Raw genomic sequence first — 18,758 nt, 5'->3', positions numbered from 1 at the left:
CATTTCTGGGTCAAAGCCCTTAACAAAATATTGTCATATGTGAGCTCATTAATTGAATTGAATGCCAAATGGCTTTGCCACCACACAAACCAGTCTGAGAGTCACTCAGCTCATTATCCAAGGCTGTTCCAGAATGGAATGACTGGTTATGTCAGAGTTTAATGGCATTCTTTTTCATCTCTGTTGCTAATGGAGTAAATTTTGATTAGAGAGTAGTTCTAACTCCTTAAATAAGCTAAGTGTGAGAACATTGAAAAAGAGTCTGAACCTATGTTACATCAAGCATTCTGAATGTTGACTGTGTGAGGTTCTCAGGGCCCTCACCTAGTGGCTTATGCCTGTCATTGGTTCTGATCTGTAAGGGCCCCACAGAGAACCCTAAAGTAGATTCTAGGCTATTCTGTGGTTCTGGCTGCCTGCATCTAATATTGAATGCAAAAAAGACTCAATTTCTAATGAGACAAGAGAAATTGAGGCTTTTCATCAGCCAAATTTTAGTACAGAGCAGTGTTAGAATTTGTGAACATCCCTTGTTCAGTAGCATCCCAGAGTAATAGTTTTCAAGCTGTATTTCAAAATATCTAGGGGATTCAGACACTATGCCATTGTTTGATTTTTCCTTTTTCTTTTTAAGATATTATTTAATCATGAGAGACAGAGAGAGAGGCAGAGACAAAGGCAGAGGGTGAAGCAGGCCTGAGTGGGACTCGATCCCGGAACCCTGGGATCATGCCCTGAGCCAAAGGCAGACATTCAACCACTGAGCCACCCAGGCATCCCTGTTTGATTTTTCTTGAAGCTATCTTAAAAACTGGGGTGAAGGACAGACAAAGCTTCCTAAATACATATTTCGGGGATCCCTGGGTGGCGCAGCGGTTTAGCACCTGCCTTTGGCCCAGGGCGCAATCCTGGAGACCCGGGATCAAATCCCACGTCGGGCTCCCGGTGTATGGAGCCTGCTTCTCCCTCTGCCTGTGTCTCTGCCTCTCTCTCTCATTCTGTGTGACTATCATAAATAAATTAAAATTTAAAAAAAAATTTTTTAAATAAAAAAAATACATATTTCGCAGTTTTTCAGTGGGATAACCAGGTAATGAACTGATGCTGCCAGATTAATTTGGGGGGCAGACCTTATAATACAGCTTCTCTTGCCTTCTTGTGCATATAAATATTTGAAACTGCATGGAATCTTGCCTGTAAATTTGGAAATTACATTGGTGGTCACAGTTTACCAGTAACTTTTGTAAACAGGGCTGTTAGGAGAGAACTAACTCTTAGGTCTTCTGTGCTTGCTGGCCATGGATGTGCACTCACCCTAAATTGTCCAATGAGGGGCGCCTGGGTGGCTCAGTGGTTGAGCGTCTGCCTTCAGCTCAGGGCATGATCCTGGGGTTCTGGGATGGAGTCCCACATCACGCTCCCCGCAGGGAAGGAGGGAAGCCTTTTCCCTCTGCCTGTGTCTCTGCCTCTGTGTCTCTCATGAATAAATAAATAAAATCTTTAAAAACTTTTTAAAAATAAATTGTCCAACCAGCCACGTTCCCAGTTACTTACCTTCAGTATAGAGCTCAAGAGCTCTATACCAGGCTGTGCTTTCCCTTCACATAGTTCGAGTATAGAGATCTTCGTTTATGCCTAGCAAGGCTCAGACACATCTGTTTGAGAACTTGCTTTGACAAGTAACAGTAACATGGAGCAGCGATTGTTAATGTATTGATTGCAGTGCAATACAACATTAGAAGTGTAGGCTTACTATACATTATAGGTACCATTTGATAAACTTACACTGTTACTTAGTATAAATAAGTAAATGTCTTTGAAAAAAGCTTACTTAATACTCTTCATTAGCATCTCTGGTTCATTTCACTTAAGGGCATTTTGCAATTAGAAAGCAAGGGGTTTCTTAACATTACCATTTGCAACCGCTTATTTGCATAAATTGGGATTATTGATGTTCTAGAATCAAACAAAACAATTAAGTAGGGACAGCTGATAAAGGACTGTAGCTGCTATTCACTACCTCTTTATATCAGAGTTTTATGTTCATAAACATAGCCTTGTTTCATATTGGTCAATATTTATAGCAAATGTTCTTGGTTATTTCTAAAAATTCTGGGATTTTTTTTCCAGTCTTCAACAGAGCTCTATATAGGGCAGTTCTCTCTACTTACACACTTAGTATAGCTCTCGGAGAGCATAAATGCTATTGTGTATACAAGCTCATTATTCTTACGACTGATAAATTACTATTTCAAATGACTAGAAATTTGATGTCCAGGATGTAAAAGACATGAAAATGAAACCATATAGTAAAATGAATTTTAAATTAAGGAGGTTGGATAAAGACTATTATGGCAAGAGGTCTACTTTGCATCCTGCATGTAATTTTTTCTATCAATTTGGAAATTATATCAGGGGGGTCAGAGTTTACCTTGTTAGCTGTTGTGTATTATACATAAGCTGGACTTTTCCAACAATACTCAAGGTCAAGAGGCAATAAAAATCAAACCTGTTTTTGTCAGTTGAGGAGGTAGGGAGGGGATTGGGAAGGAGTATATTGTGCTACTTTATACCTACTCCCTATTTTTAACAGGGCCTAGCTCTGTCTCTCTCCACAGCAATAACAGCATCACCCACCATTTTCCCAACTTCTTATGAATGCATTTGAGAAAGAAAGGTGAATGGCCTTGGAACCTGACATGTATCCTCTGAGTTTTATTATCCATTATTCTTGCCCTAGACTTAGGTAAATGGCTTTAGAAAGCCTTAATTTATTAGAACATGCAGGCTTCATTCCCTGTAGGACTGGAGATCTACCCCAGAAATACTACAAAATTTATTTTTAAAAGGACATTATTTATGCATTGGCTTTCCATTACATCTTTACCCACAGAAATAAAAGATGTTTTAGAGAGCAAAAAAAGATGATAAAAGTTGTAGATTTAGAGAGCCTTGCATAAAAAGATAATCTCATTGCTTGGGGTATTCTGTGTACAGAGTTGGGAAAAAAATCTTAACTTCAATAAATAATGTATATTGTGGCTAAAATTCTCCCATCCTAACTAACCCCTTCCATACCCACCGCCATTTATCATATTTCTGCCACACACTGTTTGAGAGCCTGGATAAGCAGTTGCCCTTCTGATCACTGGTTTGCTTACCTTGTGTTTGTTTTTCTTTCTTTGCAGAGACCCTCCTTGATGACTTCCTTCTCACGTACACTGTCTTCATGACAACTGATGACTTGTGCCAGGCGCTGTTGAGGCAATATCCTTCATTAACTTCAGGATGCTGTGTCGGCTTCCTCTCAGACAGATGTCTCGCATTAGGAATTAACTGCCTTTCTTAATTTACTCAGCCCCTCTGTAGAGTGTGGATATGTTAAATATTAATGTAATGATGTCCAAGGTAAAAGATGAAATGAGACAGAATAGACAGGGAACTGGAAAGCAGGGCTGCTGTTTTCACCTTCTAGGTTGCAGGTAAATTGTACTGTTTGTATTGTTTTCTTCAAACGTAGGTCTCAAGACTTAAGAAATCTGGCGGTAAGTTTGGCCCATGGGGTTAACCCCACAGTCAAGAGGTTGAGTGTACTGGCAATAAGTGAACCTGTAAGACAATCAAGTGCTTAGTGTCGGGGCACTTGGACAGGAAAATGTACGTACATGATACCATGTTTCTCGGCAAGTGTCCCGGGGCCAGATAAGCCATCCCCTACATGGGAGGTCTAAACTACTCCCTGGAAGCAACTTCCATCTTTTCAGAAGCTTTATGAAGACATGCACTGTTAGAATGACGGATGTGATTAATGACCAGTTAAGGAAGCTTTATGATTTGTTACATTAGCTGGAATGATGCAACAGTTGAAAGGCCAAAAAGCCAAGTTAATTAACTCAGAGTCTCCCTTGACTCCCAATGTTCAAGGAAGATGCTTCAGAAGCATTTAAGAAGCCTGTTTACTGTTAGGTATTTATCAAACCAAACTTGAAGGTTCCACCAGAGCCCCAGTGAACATTTTTAGGAAAATGGAATATTTTTTTCGGCATACCCAAATTTTATTGACCCCTAATGGAAATGGTCTTGGTAATATTCTTTTCCTGTTAAGTAATTGTTACATTTCTCCCCGACTTTATTATAGCCTTTTCCTGCTTGAAAGATTATCTTAAGACTCCATAAAGGGCATAACTGAAATAAAATCTTTCTTAATAAATATATAAAGTAGAAACTGTAGTTACTCGTTAGTGCTTTGCTATGTTCATATGGCCATTCAAAGCTACAGATCTTGTGGAACTTCTTCAAACCAGTTCATAAAATTAATCTTCAAACATTATTATAATTTTTGAATTTGGAGTATTTCAAAACCAGATTTCTTCCACAGCTTCCAATGGGGTGTTACTAAGAAATTCTGCAATAATTACAAGGTTTTCAGGTTCTCCTTCTTTAACAGTGTTGTGGAAAAGTAGCTATGAGCTCATTTCTTCTACATTTTAATGCTAACAACTTTTCTAAAAGTATTTCAGCCTATTAAACCATATAGTTTGTTTCATAGCAAATAGATGCCTTTAACCTATTGTTTTTAATAGGTTCCTAATAGGGGCACCTGGGTGGTTCAGTTGGCTAAACATCCAACTGTGATCTCGGCTCAAGTCATGATCTCAGGGTTGTGAGGTCAAGCCCTGGGTTGGGCTCCATGCTGGGCATGGAACCTGTTTAAGATTCTCTCTCTCCCTCTGCCCCTCCCCCTTCTCTCTCTAAAAAAAGTGAGTAAATAAATAAATAGAATCCTATATTATTTGTGATTATTATTGAGTAATTTAATGCCTCATAGGATTTCCCTAAAGAATCTCTAAAACTTACTTGGCTCTGACCATGTTTTGAGTCTTTGACTAAGACATTCTATATGAAAATTTTAGTTCAAATTCTTAGCAGCCTTTTTACTAATTGTAAAAACCCATGAAATCCAGAACATTTTAAGTCAGGATTCTTCCTACATGATTATTTCAGTATATTTGCAGACTCTGCTTTTTGTGAAATAATATGAACCATAAACAAAAATGCAGCATCCATATTTGATTTTTATGTACGCCTTAGTGAAGCTATATTATGTATCCCACTACCATCACCTTCTGAAGAGTGGTCTGAATTACTTTTTGTTGTTTATCTCCCATTGTTTTCTTTTTTTTTTTCTCCCATTGTTTTCAAACATTATTTATAGATTAGAGCCATTTATGCTGTGTGTGGGTATCTTAGATGGGTACTTTTACTGTGATAGAATTTTATACTTATCAGCTCTTATCATCATAAAGAGCATTACGTAAGCTCCCAGCCCTAGGCTAGCTAATGTTCAGTGCACTACATAAAGGTATAACCGTCATCCAATACCTTCCTACTATTCCCCTCCTCTAGCTGCATTTATATGTCAATATAATCTAGCATGGGCAAAATGTGTAAGAGTGAATATACCTTGATATAGAAAACAGAATAATCCAAATATTAAATTTAATCCGTAAATGTTCTTAAAAAACATCTTGTAGGGAGAACAAGATTAAGCAAGTAAATGGTAGTAACTGGAGAAGGGCACTTAAGGTTTCAGTCCCGAAATGACTCAATCCTGCAGATCCATAATTGTCAAACGTAGATGCAGTACTAAAAACCTCCCTTCTTGACTTATGCATGCTGACCTAAAAGAAAGAAGTTGTCAGTATTTCCTGATTTTCCAGTTTTTCTTCTTTATAGGTGAGGTCATAATAGTCACAGGAAAAGAATATAACATTTGTACAAGTGGAAATAATATAGGCTATAAATTTTTATATTTTGCCTGTTAAGAGAAAAACTAGGAAACAATAGGTATTTTCACAGATTCTTTATTTGCCTGAGTTTATTTCACATATACAAATCAAAAAAATCAAATGGCCTTCATGTATTTTTACAGAATGAGGAGACAGAGACTAAAATATGTTTTAAGATATTTACAAAGGCTGACATAGATATTCCTATTTTGCTGTTATATATCAGCAATTAAAGAGTGTAGAAACTGGGGATCTCTGGGTGGCTCAGCGGTTTAGCGCCTGCCTTTGGCCCAGGGCGTGATCCTGGAGTCCCGGGATTGAGTCCCATGTCGGGCTCCTGGCATGGAACCTGCTTTTCCCTCCTGTGTCTTTGCCTCTCTCTCTCTCTCTCTCTCTCTCTCTAATTAATAAATAAATAAATAAATAAATAAATAAATAAATCTTAAAAAAAAAAAAAAAAAGAGTGTAGAAACCTGTCCAGTAACCCCAAAGCTACCTGTCTTTGGTATCAGCATTTCCTTTTTCTACTTAGCTTTCCATTGTGTCCAAGATAGTCAGAAATGATAGTTTGGGGAGCAAAAACACTAGGTTGGTTTGGAAAATGCCAAGCTTCTGTCTCATTCTTTAAACACATTGCTTTTGAGGTTATTATTTTTATGTAATTTTAACAGCACAGTTAGCCACTATTAACTTTCGGTATATACTATTCCAGGTAATGAAATTTTTCTTATAAATAACCGCAGTTAATAGAAGTAGATGATCCCAACATATTTTCTTACTTGCTTTCCTACTCAACAGTACGCTGTGAATGTTGACTGTCAGTAAATGCACTACTGGATCATCAGTTTTATGGCTGCAGATTGCCTACTAATGGATATGTGATGATTTAGTTAACTATCCACAGTATTTGAAGCATTTAGGTTATTTCTACTGTACTTTTCTTTTGTTCCAATGAAAATGAAAGTTAGCAGTCCTTTTTAATTATGTTTGTACATTTATCTAGTCCTTTTTTCCAAGCAAATTCCGGGGGTGGGCATTTAAATCATATCGCAAATTATACTCCAGAAATCTGTGCACATTTGGGGCTAATTGAGAAGTAACTGGTTTTATAAATTGTGAATTTCTGAAGATCAAAGGATATCTGGCCTAGTTCCGATGTAACTTTTTTGAAAAATGTCTACCTATGTAGTAAGGATCTCTTGTAGCCATCCTTGAAATTCATGGGCCACTTAGAATCTCTTAATGGTGGCATCGACCCATGGTGCCTGTGGAACTGTGTCAGCAGCTGTCAGTGCAAATCATCTAATTAACCTTCACGACCTGCCACCAAGCACATGGAAATCATTTTCCTGGTGCATACCGTTTGCTCTTCTTACACATATTATTTTCTTCCCACTTGCTTAGATACTTGTAGATCCTTTGGAAAATGCTTTAGCATGTTTTATGAAAATAAGAATAAATGGATCTCTTCATATTTTTTTCCAACAATGCAATATTCTTTCTTAACCACTTGCACCTATTCTGCTAAGAAGTATCAAGGCAAAGAAGAAAACTCAGATGTTCCTTGTCGGAAACGTAAGGTCTTACATCTTGTGTCCCAATGGATTGCTCTCTACAAAGACTGGTTACATGAAGATGAACATTCAAAAATGTTCTTAAAGGTAGTGTAAAATTTCAGGATATTCTTTGATACCAAGTGACTGATTTTATTTTCAGCTATGCATTTCAAAAATCTCTGGTAAGTTGCAGTCATGCAACTTTTTTGTAATATTCAAAGAAAATATTAATTTATTTTGATTTTTGAGGCCTGATATTCTGTACATCAAATTTTTTTAATTGTATGAAAAAAATGTTTTACGCTTGCTAATTTAAGGTTATTTATGTAATTCATGGGAAGTTTGATTGCAGATGGAATGATGAAAACTTGACACTATTTAATATGTTGAGATTTATTCTAAGTTTGAACTAACCAGTCCCATATATACAATATTTGTATAAAACATTGTTTATCACTTAAAAACTATTTTGAAAAAAATTAAAAAATAATAATAAAAAATAATAATAATTTTAAAAACCATATTGACAAGACATACATTATGAAAGTTTCTCAGACCATGATGTATTTTGTGAATTTTTAGCAATAATAACTTGCAAAATGGGTACCAACCTAGATTTACGATTGTAATTAGATAAACTGATGTTTCCTTCCTTTCTTTCTTTCTTTCTTTCTTTCTTTCTTTCTTTCTTTCTTTCTTTCTTTCTTCTTTCTTTCTTCTTTCTTTCTCTTTCTTTCTTTCTTTCTTTCTTTCTTCTTTCTTTCTTTCTTTCTTTCTTTCTTTCTTTCTTTCTTTCTTTCTTTCTTTCTTTCTTTCTATAGGCTCTATGCCCAATGTGGAGCCCAATATGAGGCTTAAACTCACAACTCTGAAATCAAGACCTGAGCTGAAATCAGTGTCAGACATTTTATCTACTGAGCCACCCAGATAAACTGATAGGTTACTCTCATCACTAATAGACTGCAATACCTTTTGAACACAAATGATTCACATGGAGACAATATGTAGACATTTGGCCTCCTTTGGCCACCAAAACCATATTAGCTATGCAGGTTAACACAGAGAAAGGGTAGAATGGAATTCAGGCAGGCTGCAGGTCTGATGGATTTCAGAATAGACAAGTATTCAAACTGATTATGTCTTTCATGAAGGAAATCACTTTGATTTCAAAAGCCAGGTGTCATTTAGGGTGCCTGTGTGGCTCAGTTAAGCGTCTGCCTTCAGCTTGGGTCTTGAACTCAGGGTCTTGGGATTGAGCCCCACATTGGGCTCCCTACTTAACAGGGAGCCTGCTTGTCCCTCTCCCTCTGATCCTCCTCACCACTTGTGCTCTCTCTCTCTCTCTGTCTTAAATAAATAAAATCTTTTTTTAAAAAAGTATAATTTTGACATCCAGTTAAAAACTGGTTTAACCAACACTGTGCCTAAACTAATGTTATTTTTTAAATAACTGGGTAATAGGATTCGGTCAATTTTTTTCCTTCCCAAATGACTATGTGGATATTATTTTTTTAATATAGAATAGCCACGGAAATCTTGAGTAGCCTTCCAGGTATACCTAAGTTTCCAGCATTGACTGCTTATGGCCCCTGAAAGCTGTGGGAGAGCCACATAGTTAAGTGAGAAGCTAGGAGGTGGAATCCCACTTGGGATCTCACTGGTACCTGGTTTAAACCCCTGCATTGGCCCACATTCCACTATTCCCTCAGCAAGTTGACCATTATATGAGGCCTAATCCTTACAAAATAGGCATTTCACTACCCATTTTTCTTTCTCCACCGCCCCCCACAGACCATATACAGGAATGTACTGGATGATGTATATGAATATCCAATACTTGAAAAAGAATTGAAAGAATTTCAAAAGATACTTGGAATGCACCGCCGTCAGTGAGTATTTAATTTTCTGTGTTACAGTTAATAAAAGAAAGCAGCAAATGGTATAGAATTTGGATGTATAATCTTATAAGGCTCGGGATCCCTGGGTGGCGCAGCGGTTTGGCGCCTGCCTTTGGCCCAGGGCGCGATCCTGGAGACCCGGGATCGAATCCCACGTCGGGCTCCCGGTGCATGGAGCCTGCTTCTCCCTCTGCCTGTGTCTCTGCCTCTCTCTCTCTCTGTGACTATCATAAATAAATAAAAATTAAAAAAAAAATCTTATAAGGTTCATCTTGAACACTTTGAATCTGGGATCCTTCTTGATTCCTTAGCTTTTCTAGTAGTAAGTTGTATATTTTGTTTTTTGTTTTGTTTTGTTTTTTAAAAGCTATTTATTTATTCATGAGAGACACACAAAGAGAGAGGCAGAGACACAGGCAGAGGGAGAAGCCCGTTCCCTGCAGGGAGCCCGACATGGGACTCCATCCCGGGTCTCCAGGATCACGCCCTGGGCTGAAGGCGGCGCTAAACCGCTGGGCCACCTGGGCTGCCCATATATTTTGTTTTTAATATCAAAATGAATGAACACAAAGTCAAGCTTACTGGCTATTTTTTTAATCGTGTTTGATATGGTAGAAACCAACTGGGCCATAACAACCCAGACACACAAAAACAATTATTTAATAAGTTATTTAATTTTAAAAGTGTAAATATTAACTTATCATTTTGGGGGCTAAAAACTGTCTCTAGTGGAATAGGGGGAAAAAAAGTTTTATAAGTAGGTTTCACCAAGTCATGAGGCATATTTAAATCTCCATTTTATGGATTCCTTGAGGTTTCTTTATCAATTTAGAAGGATTAAAGAAAACCATTTATTCACTGACTTTTGGCATGTGTAAATATCCCAGAGGTATCTGTCATTAGTCTTTCAGATTGCCAATACCTGACTTACCACTAATGCTGCTTGTTAATTTTGGTGATTGAAAACATCATCTGGACATTATTCAGTTTTCAGATAGAGCCACAAAGTTAATCTGAAGGGAAAAACTGCTGTTCTCTGATGTACAGTGTGCTTTCTCCTTAGTAAACATGAAATGCATGTGTTGTCAAGTTGTGAGAAACTTCTATGAAGATTTCAGCAGTCACAGAGGCACTTCTCATAGAAAATGTTAATTCAGGCCTTTCAGATGATTAATTTGAGATTTAAATCCTGACCTAATTTTAGTAAAGAGAGATCCTATTGCAAATTGAAGTCTATATAAATTAATTTAAGGGTGCAAACAAATCATGTGTAAGCTTTAGTCTTCAATCATGAAAATCACACATTTAGAAATTCAGAAATGAAATGCAGTTTAGGACAGTGTTAGAAAAAAGTGTTGTGAATTCGAGTGGTGTTCCCTTGTCACAGTCTACACCATAATAAGTTGTAGTATGAAAACGTGAACAAATAAATGAAACAGGAAAGAAAAAGACAACCTTTATTACTTCAAAATAATCCCCCACATGGAAGTTGGTCTTTGCTGTAAGGTAGGCCTTGTGACCCTTGGGAAACGAATTCATAGCTTAATACCTTTAAATGCATTCGATGCATTCATGGAACTTAATACAGTCCATTTAAAAAACTTACATAAAATGAGAAATAACAGATTGGGAAAATGATAAAGGACTTTTACCTCTTTGGTATAAGATTATGAAATATCTCTAGATTCTGGAAAAAAATTTGAGCTGGGGACCTACAGAATGTCTTCTTTCTACCACACATGGCAACATTCTGGAAATGATGTACCTTGGCTGACTTAACCATCTTACTAACAATAATTTCACCCAAAATCTATCAATTGCTGAGAAAACTTAGAGTTTCTGTGGACTGAATAAATCCAACTCTTCTTCAGCACTCACTCTCTGTGGGTAAAAAGTAAAATATACCTGTTGAGCAGATAGCATCTTTTCTTCCTGCTTCAGTCGAAATCCAGAGCCCGATGTCAAGGGTGTTATACATAGTGACCTAATGAATACCTGGTTTTATCTTTCTGAAAAGCAAAAACCTTTGCCTAATGCCTGAAAATTAGTCCTTTGTGACAATCATTGCATTATTCTGGGTTTGAGACAAAGACTAACCTTGTTGTCCTTCCCTTTCAGCACCGTAGATGAATATTCACCACAAAGGAAGGTGAGGCAGACCTTTCTCTATCTGCAGTGGGGCCATCCAGTTTGGAGACCTTGCTTTGCCTCACTTGGCATTTCTTCATAATTAAAATGAATACTGCCTCAAGCACAACAGGAGCAGGCGGGGAAGCCTGGGGTTGTGGCCTGCATTGCTTTCCCTTCACTTTGCTGGTGCTACTGTAGATCCAGAGCCGATCATAGCCATGTGCCCTTGTCTTGACATTCTGCATATTTTTGGAATCTGAGAGTTTCCCTAGTGTTCCCAGAGTGATATAAATTTGAATTTGAAACACTGATGCAAAAAAAAAAAAAAAGAAGAAAGGGGAAAAAAAGACAAGAATCTTGACTGCAAGGGTGAGGAAGTCTAGTAATAAGCAAAAAGGTTTGTACTTTTCAACCTGACAAAAAGAGAAAGAAGGAGTGTGTTAACCTGTTCACCTTGAAGGGCAAATGCAAAAGAGATGTCAGGCACATGTTTTGTAGAAGCTGAGGTATCAGGTGGAGAATCATATGAATATAATTATTTCCCTTAAGCAAATCATCATGAGGCAGCAGAAGTATGCAACTGTCCCAAAGTTGCTTTATCCAAAAGCATGGTTAATGTTGCGGTGTCTCTCTCTAGAGAAGAATCTGTGGATGTTTGTACTAGCCAGAGGTTCAGAATCATGCTGATACTCTCCAGCATGTTGCAGGGAATAATTATAGGAGCTTTTTGCCTGCTACTGGCTTTGGCCAAGGTCTGTTGTGTTGCTCAGAATCTCCACCTCCGCATACATTAATAGAGGCAACTCCCTATTTATTCCTCTAAGACTGGATGGGTGGGTTTCATTAAAAAAAAAAAAAGAAAGAAAGAAAGAAAGAAAGAAAAATTGGCTGGCTCTTTTGGAACATGTTATAAACAGCTGTGGTTTTCCAAAGGGCAGGCATGCATTCATTCATTGTTCTCTTTCTCGCTCCTCACAGAATAAAGCCCTTTTCCACCAATTCAGTCTCAAGGAGAACTGGCTCCAGCACAGAGGAACTGTGACTGAAACAGAGGAAAGTGAGTATGATTTTAACGAGGGTTTGAGGTAGATGGAGGGTGGTTAATCACCTTCAGTTCTCCCGCATTAACACATCAGCCCGCCTTTGAGCATTTCTAGCTATCACAGCCCCTGTGACGAGCACATTAGCACCCAATACGATGGCCTTTACGTTCTTCCTTTGAGTGTTGCGGTTTTCTGGATCATACACCAGCATCCCAGAGACCAAGAACATTTTTAATTTAGGAAGGGAAAAAGGGAGACTGCAGAGTCTCCCTACTTTCTTGGGTAGAGGTGCAAAATGGCCTGGAAGTACCACCTGTTCTCAATCTGTCAGCCCATTGCCTGGGACTGACTGGAAAGTCCACTACGGCCAACGTGCAGGGCAGGGGTGGGGCCAGTCTCTGAGATGCAGAGATGTGACTCTGGGAAAGAATAGCAGAAGGAAGGAAGCGTGGGTGAGATCCTGCAAGGCCAGGAGGTGGCGGGTGGAACCACGCCCCCCGGGCACCTGCGGTGGGTGACAGAGCTTGGGACCCACTCGGAAGACGGCTGCTCTCTCAATACCAGGGGCAGGGCGGACACCTTCTATCTGCTCCCCCACCAAGGTGCTACCTTCTATGTTACAACCTTGTAGCAGAACAAGAAATGGTTTCCTCCCGTTTGCATAAAGGTTGAGTTGAGTACAGAGCCTGGGAAAACACAGCAATGGAAACATTCAAGCTGGTGTGACTAGGAGGCGCTCAGTATGTGCTGACGTTCTAAGTGTGAATGTCTCATACCTGCTCAGCTTCTCCCATACTTAAACAGCAAAGTGTCCCCACCGATGCTTCTTCTTCTCCAAAGTATTTGTGGAAGCTGGGAGGAAATGATCTTACCTCCTAATTCCTAGTTGCTGATCCTCCAGACTTACTTTGTCTTTAAATTTTATGGGATATTTTCCCAAGCTGTGTTACAAGGAATATAAGTATTTCAAGATGCTCTAGCCTCTTTTTGTTCATCGGTTTATTAAGCAAGGTGTAAACTTTCCTCATATTCAGTGGTTTGTGCACTGGACCTTGTCCTGCTAAAAAATTTTCTTTTTCTGTGGAAGCCAAAAAGCTTTTTTGCCTTTCACATATCTGTTGCCAACATATAAATCAACTTTATCAGATGATACTGTTTTAGTGACACACCCAACCAAACCAAGAGCAGAATGCTGTCACTGGTTTCTGGTGGCGTGTTTACTTTGAGGTTTGTGCATGTAAACTCACGGTTTTTCTTCTGCTTCATTTGCCTTTGTGTGGAAACCATCCTAGGTTTATTTTTGTGGGTCTGTGTAAATTGAGTATAAGATTTCTCTAGGAACTGCCCTCCCGCTTTTTTTTATTTTTTGCAATATGGTAGAGAAGAATATCTCCGTGTATTACCTTTTTGAAAGATGCTAGTATTTTATACATTCAGAGTAGCTGCTGCAAGAAGCAAATAATGTATCTCTTACCTCCACTGCTATTAAACACTTTCTGCTCTCAAATCATAAAGAAAATTTCTTCCAGGACCCCGATTCACCCTGGTGGTAGTGGTGTCCTAGTAATAATTATTTGCCCTGCAGACAATAAAAAGGAAATTTAAAGGGCTGGAAACATCACTTCTGTTTAGAAACCAAACTCATCCCCATCTTGATCAGGGACATCATTATTAAGTGACCAAGAAGCCTGAACACAAAAACCATGGCAAGCTGGCAGATTTTTTAGACAAGCTTTTGAGAATTCTAATGGCAAAATGTGGTGTTCTTGAATGAGCCACTGGGACTATTCAGAAATGGAGTATAAAATAAAAATTTATGAGTTAGGTATCTTAATATACTGCTTTGGGAAATCTCAGTAACCCTCAAAAAAGGGACTCAGCTACGGTTCATGTACCACCCATTCCATTGTGGTGTGGTCAGGCTATCTCCACCATGAATGCATGCTTCCGTGACATGGGTCTCTCGTTATGGTTTGGGAAGCCTAGGTCCTCGGCATGCTTATTCACCAGCTTTATGATGTCTGTATCTCTTGTGTGGGCAAGCACACATTTCTATATGTATGCCCACAAGGCACCCATGTACAGACACGAATATGTAAATCTAGTTGGGTAGGTTTTATACTAAAGAGAATAGGAAGGTGGGTGCCTTAATTTGAGAAAATCTGTACCTCTTGGCTACAGTTCTCAGTTCACTAACATTTCTTTTGGTTGTGTGCAGTTTTTTGCCACGTGTATATAACGGAGCACTCCTATGTCAGCGTGAAGGCAAAAGTTTCCAGTACAGCACATGAGATCCTGAAAGTTGTGGCAGAAAAGATCCAGCATGCAGAAGAGGATCTGGCTCTGGTGGCCGTCACATTCTCTGGGGGTAAACTTTTCTGTCCTGGAATATTAATCTTCCACTGGATCGCCCCTGAAAGGAGAGTCGACATTTTTATAGAGTAAACGTGTGGCTTGTCCCTTCTGGGTCCGCAGCTGGATGACCACAGTAACAATAAGAAGCTGCCTCGCAGAGGCGTTTCCATGACAACAGTTGGGTACTGTTGGATCTTGAATTTCCTCCCCAAGAACTGAATAAAGGGCCATGCCAGTGTTTTGAAATATATTATAAAGCTTTTCATATTTTCTACTCTAGATAAGCCTTCTATTTTCATATTTAAATTAACTTGGGAAATTGGTAAAGGATGAAATTACTCTAGGAAGGAAAAAGAAAGACAGCCTTGAACTAGTCATATTGCTGCCTGACAGTTTAATACTTAAAAAGACTCCCTGTTGAAGGAAATAAAAACTCCAATAAGCTGAAAGCTCACAGGCAGTGTTCCTTCAGGTGGACGTGGAGAGTGAGGTCTGGTTATAGCTTTTCCTTCTGCAGGGCCTTATTTATCCTCAGAGAATGGTTTATTGTCTGTTTTGAATAAGATCACACAGATTACAAGCTGAGAGTATTGATCTACATGACCTGAACAGACCCCTTCGTTTTCACTGGGGCCTGTCCGATCTCAGTGTTGCTGGCCTCCTTTTTGGCTTACAGTCTTTATTTAATATCTCATTAACCCTGAAAAAAAAAAAAAAAAAAAGAAAGTGTCTTAGCATCTGTAGTTGAAAAATGGGAATACCATGTGAACTAAACAGAGATAGGGCGGGAGGGAGCGGGGGAGCAGACACCCGGCATTTCTTGACCCTTTGTTATCCTTATGGTGCTGGGAGAGGAGGACAATATCCGGATTTAACTTGGTGTTAATGCATTTGTGTAACAGAATCTTGTATTGCTTTGTTACCCAGAAGCAGGTAAAATGGTCCGACAAGCTAGTGAATTACATAGGCAAACCATATAGCCCTTCTCATTGGGTCTCATGAGAATCTCTCCTCCCTCTCAAGGGGCCCTAATTGTGCATCCCATCAAAACGTTATCTAGAGAAAAAGAGCAAAAGTGGGAAAAACACCTGCACTCCCTGGATTTTAACCAGTGTTGAATTTTTAATAAAATATTTCTGGCATGCCAGATAGATAGGATAAATGTATATTATATTTAATTTTAAGTGACCAAAAATATTAGTTGATTCTAAACAATATTAAGCTTCAGCAGAACAACATTTGTCTCTCAAGACAGTACCATTACAAAAAGTAGTCATTGGGTCCCCATTTTAGAGGAGGAAGGACCCCAGGTGAACACGGTAGCAAAACTGAGACCTTTCTCCCTTGGGGCAGACTCAGAGTCAGCCCAGGGCCACATGTGAATCTGGAAAGTAATGAGTAGCTCTTTTACTACCCAGTATCTGTTTGATGGCCATGAAATACCATTTTTACACTCTATTAAATTAGATTCATCAGGGAGGCCAGCGTTGTTCTAATGTGTATAAACTCACTGCTAATCTTCTCTAGAAATACCAGCTTATTTCTTGAATTGTCCCACAGATTTGGAAATGTGCCATCATTTCCCATCAATTAGTACTTTTTGTCTGTTAAGAACCTTTCTGCCTGTAGCTTAATATCCTCCAAACAAAAATGCTTTATAAAGAAAAAGAAGGAAAAAAACAAAGTTTAATGTATTCCTTGCTCTACCTAATTTACAATAAATAATGTTTTCAATACTACTTTAAAATGAAATGACAATGCAATCTACTCTTACTTTCTTTTTGTCAAAAAAAAAAAAGTTTTAAAATGTCTCAGTGTTGTAGGTTTTGTGGATTTTTCTAAAAGAACTGGTGATATTATCCTCATGGCTTTCAGTAGGTTTCTAGCTGTTTTCTGCCCGGAGTAGGTAAAGTATATGTGTGTAGTAACGGAAACCTACCTGCCTAGTTTTTCAGAGCGTAAAATTCTATGAGCTTTTATCTTTTATGGTGTAATGACAAACCTGAAAATAAGAAAAAATAATAATTCTTAGGAAATAGGAAAGTGACTGTCAGAAGGCTGTGGCATTTTATTCTGTTGCAAGGGCAGATGACTCTCATAATTCAGGTGTAAAGTGGACATGGGAACATACAGGGTTGCAAGAAATTGTAGCTAGAGGAAGAGGGAGAAGATGGAAAAACTTCAGAGCTCAGCCGTGTGGGACCATTTACCACGCACGTCAATGGCCTGACATGAAAGTGCTATTGATCTTTATAATGCTGGGCCATAAAGAATATATTGGATTATCGTTTGTGTACTCTGTATTAAGCAGAAATGTTCAAAACAAAATTTGAACTGATTAAGCAGAAATGTTCAAAACAAAATTTGAACTTTGAACTGATTAAGTTATCTAGAAAAAGATACATGTAATATTGCATTCCCCAACCAGGCTGGGTAACTATAAGGCTGACTTATAGAAGCTGATTATGTTACAGTGCAATAAACTTGAGGATTAGCTTAGTCAATTCCCGTCTGTAATTTCCAGTTAGGAGGAGGACATTTTTCTACAAAGAAGGCTATTGTGTTATAAGAGAGCTCCAGTGATGGTAGAAAAATGGCTGAAGGGGAGGAATAATTTATAATAAGGCAAATAGAAGAATACTTTAAAAAGACTCAGCTTTACCAGTAATCAAGAAATTTAAAATAAATGGAGAATCTTTTTTTTGGTTTCAGCTAAATAGCAAACTTACCACAAGGAATGGTCAGTGTTGGTCGGTGTAAGAATTTGAAAGCAATTTGGCAGTTCGTGTCAAAAACATTAAAAAATATTCATTCCCCTTTGATCTAGTAATTTCATTACTGGGAATCTATTTTTAAAAATCACCTATGAACAGCCAAAGATGTATGCATAAGGTTGTTGACTTCAGCAGTATATAGTATGGCTGCTATAATAATAGATCCCATTTATCAAGCTCCTATTATGTGCCAGACCTGCATGCTAGTATTTACATATATCTTGCCATCTAATTTATGTGACAAAAACATTGGAAACTATTAATTGGTCAACAATAGAGGAAAGATTACATGATGGTATAAGGGACTGTTATGTAACCAATTAAACAGGACATATACATTAATAATTTTGGCAAGTGGATAAGTGCTTATAATAAAATTGGAATATAAAACCATATATGCAAAAACTGCAAATATACATGTGTGTATGCATCCATACTAATTATGAATGGCATATGTGTAAATAATTGCAACTATATGTATGTGTGAATGTTGTTTACACACATTTGCATCAAGATCAGAACAAAAACATACCCAAATGTTTAACCACATCACCATCATATGGTCACCAATCTTATCATCATCATCAGCAATCTTAAAATGATTGGATTATGAGCGAATTTTACTTTCTTCCCTAAACTGTTCTCTATTGTAAAGAACAACTAAATATTATAAGGAGAAATTGCAGGAGGCTTCTACTTTATGCATGTGGAGCAATGAGGTCCATGGTCCTGTTGTTGCCGTTGCACAGAGGATGCAGAACTAAATTAAATCTGCATTCTAGTTACTTTTAAATATCTTTTTTTGGCAATTTTCACTCTTTAGATATACTGTGTATGCCTACCACTGCCCTTGTGTTTCTAATTACTCTTTTTCTTTTTTTTTTAATAAAGAAAAGCATGAACTTCAGCCAAATGACTTGGCCATCTCCAAATCGCTTGAAGCATCTGGTCGGATATATGTCTACCGAAAAGACCTAGCCGATACTTTGGTAAGAACTTTTAGCCTTTTACTGGAAACACACATGGGAGACTACAATTGTATTTCTGTATCTTTCAAAATGAATGTTAGAAAAACACATCGAATTACTTCCTCCTCTTCTGCCAACAATACACTTAGCGGATAACACTAGTTTTGCAAATCAAAGATAGGTACAACTTAAGAAATCCTAAACCCTTCCGAAGTCAAACCTGTTTCTCTCTGGGCCCCTGAAAC

The 18,758-nt window shown here is 38.1% G+C and overlaps 1 protein-coding gene across 2 annotated transcripts in view; it reads left to right on the top strand.

The window, feature by feature from the left end:
• Positions 1-18,758, top strand: part of RAPGEF5 (Rap guanine nucleotide exchange factor 5) — a 229,878-nt gene that overhangs the window by 179,521 nt on the left and 31,599 nt on the right. For both annotated transcript variants that reach the window (XM_038557080.1, XM_038557081.1), the window contains 7 exons: positions 3,189-3,267; positions 7,306-7,450; positions 9,137-9,234; positions 11,362-11,392; positions 12,352-12,430; positions 14,635-14,784; positions 18,437-18,534. In XM_038557080.1, the coding sequence (XP_038413008.1) occupies positions 3,189-3,267; positions 7,306-7,450; positions 9,137-9,234; positions 11,362-11,392; positions 12,352-12,430; positions 14,635-14,784; positions 18,437-18,534 (680 nt within the window). The remainder of the gene's footprint in view (positions 1-3,188; positions 3,268-7,305; positions 7,451-9,136; positions 9,235-11,361; positions 11,393-12,351; positions 12,431-14,634; positions 14,785-18,436; positions 18,535-18,758) is intronic.

The sequence above is a fragment of the Canis lupus genome, chromosome 14, assembly GCF_011100685.1.
Source record: "Canis lupus familiaris isolate Mischka breed German Shepherd chromosome 14, alternate assembly UU_Cfam_GSD_1.0, whole genome shotgun sequence".
NCBI classification, from domain to species: domain Eukaryota; kingdom Metazoa; phylum Chordata; class Mammalia; order Carnivora; family Canidae; genus Canis; species Canis lupus.
The sequence above is the reverse complement of the archived record's forward strand: the minus strand, read 5'-3'. Positions and strand labels throughout refer to the sequence as shown.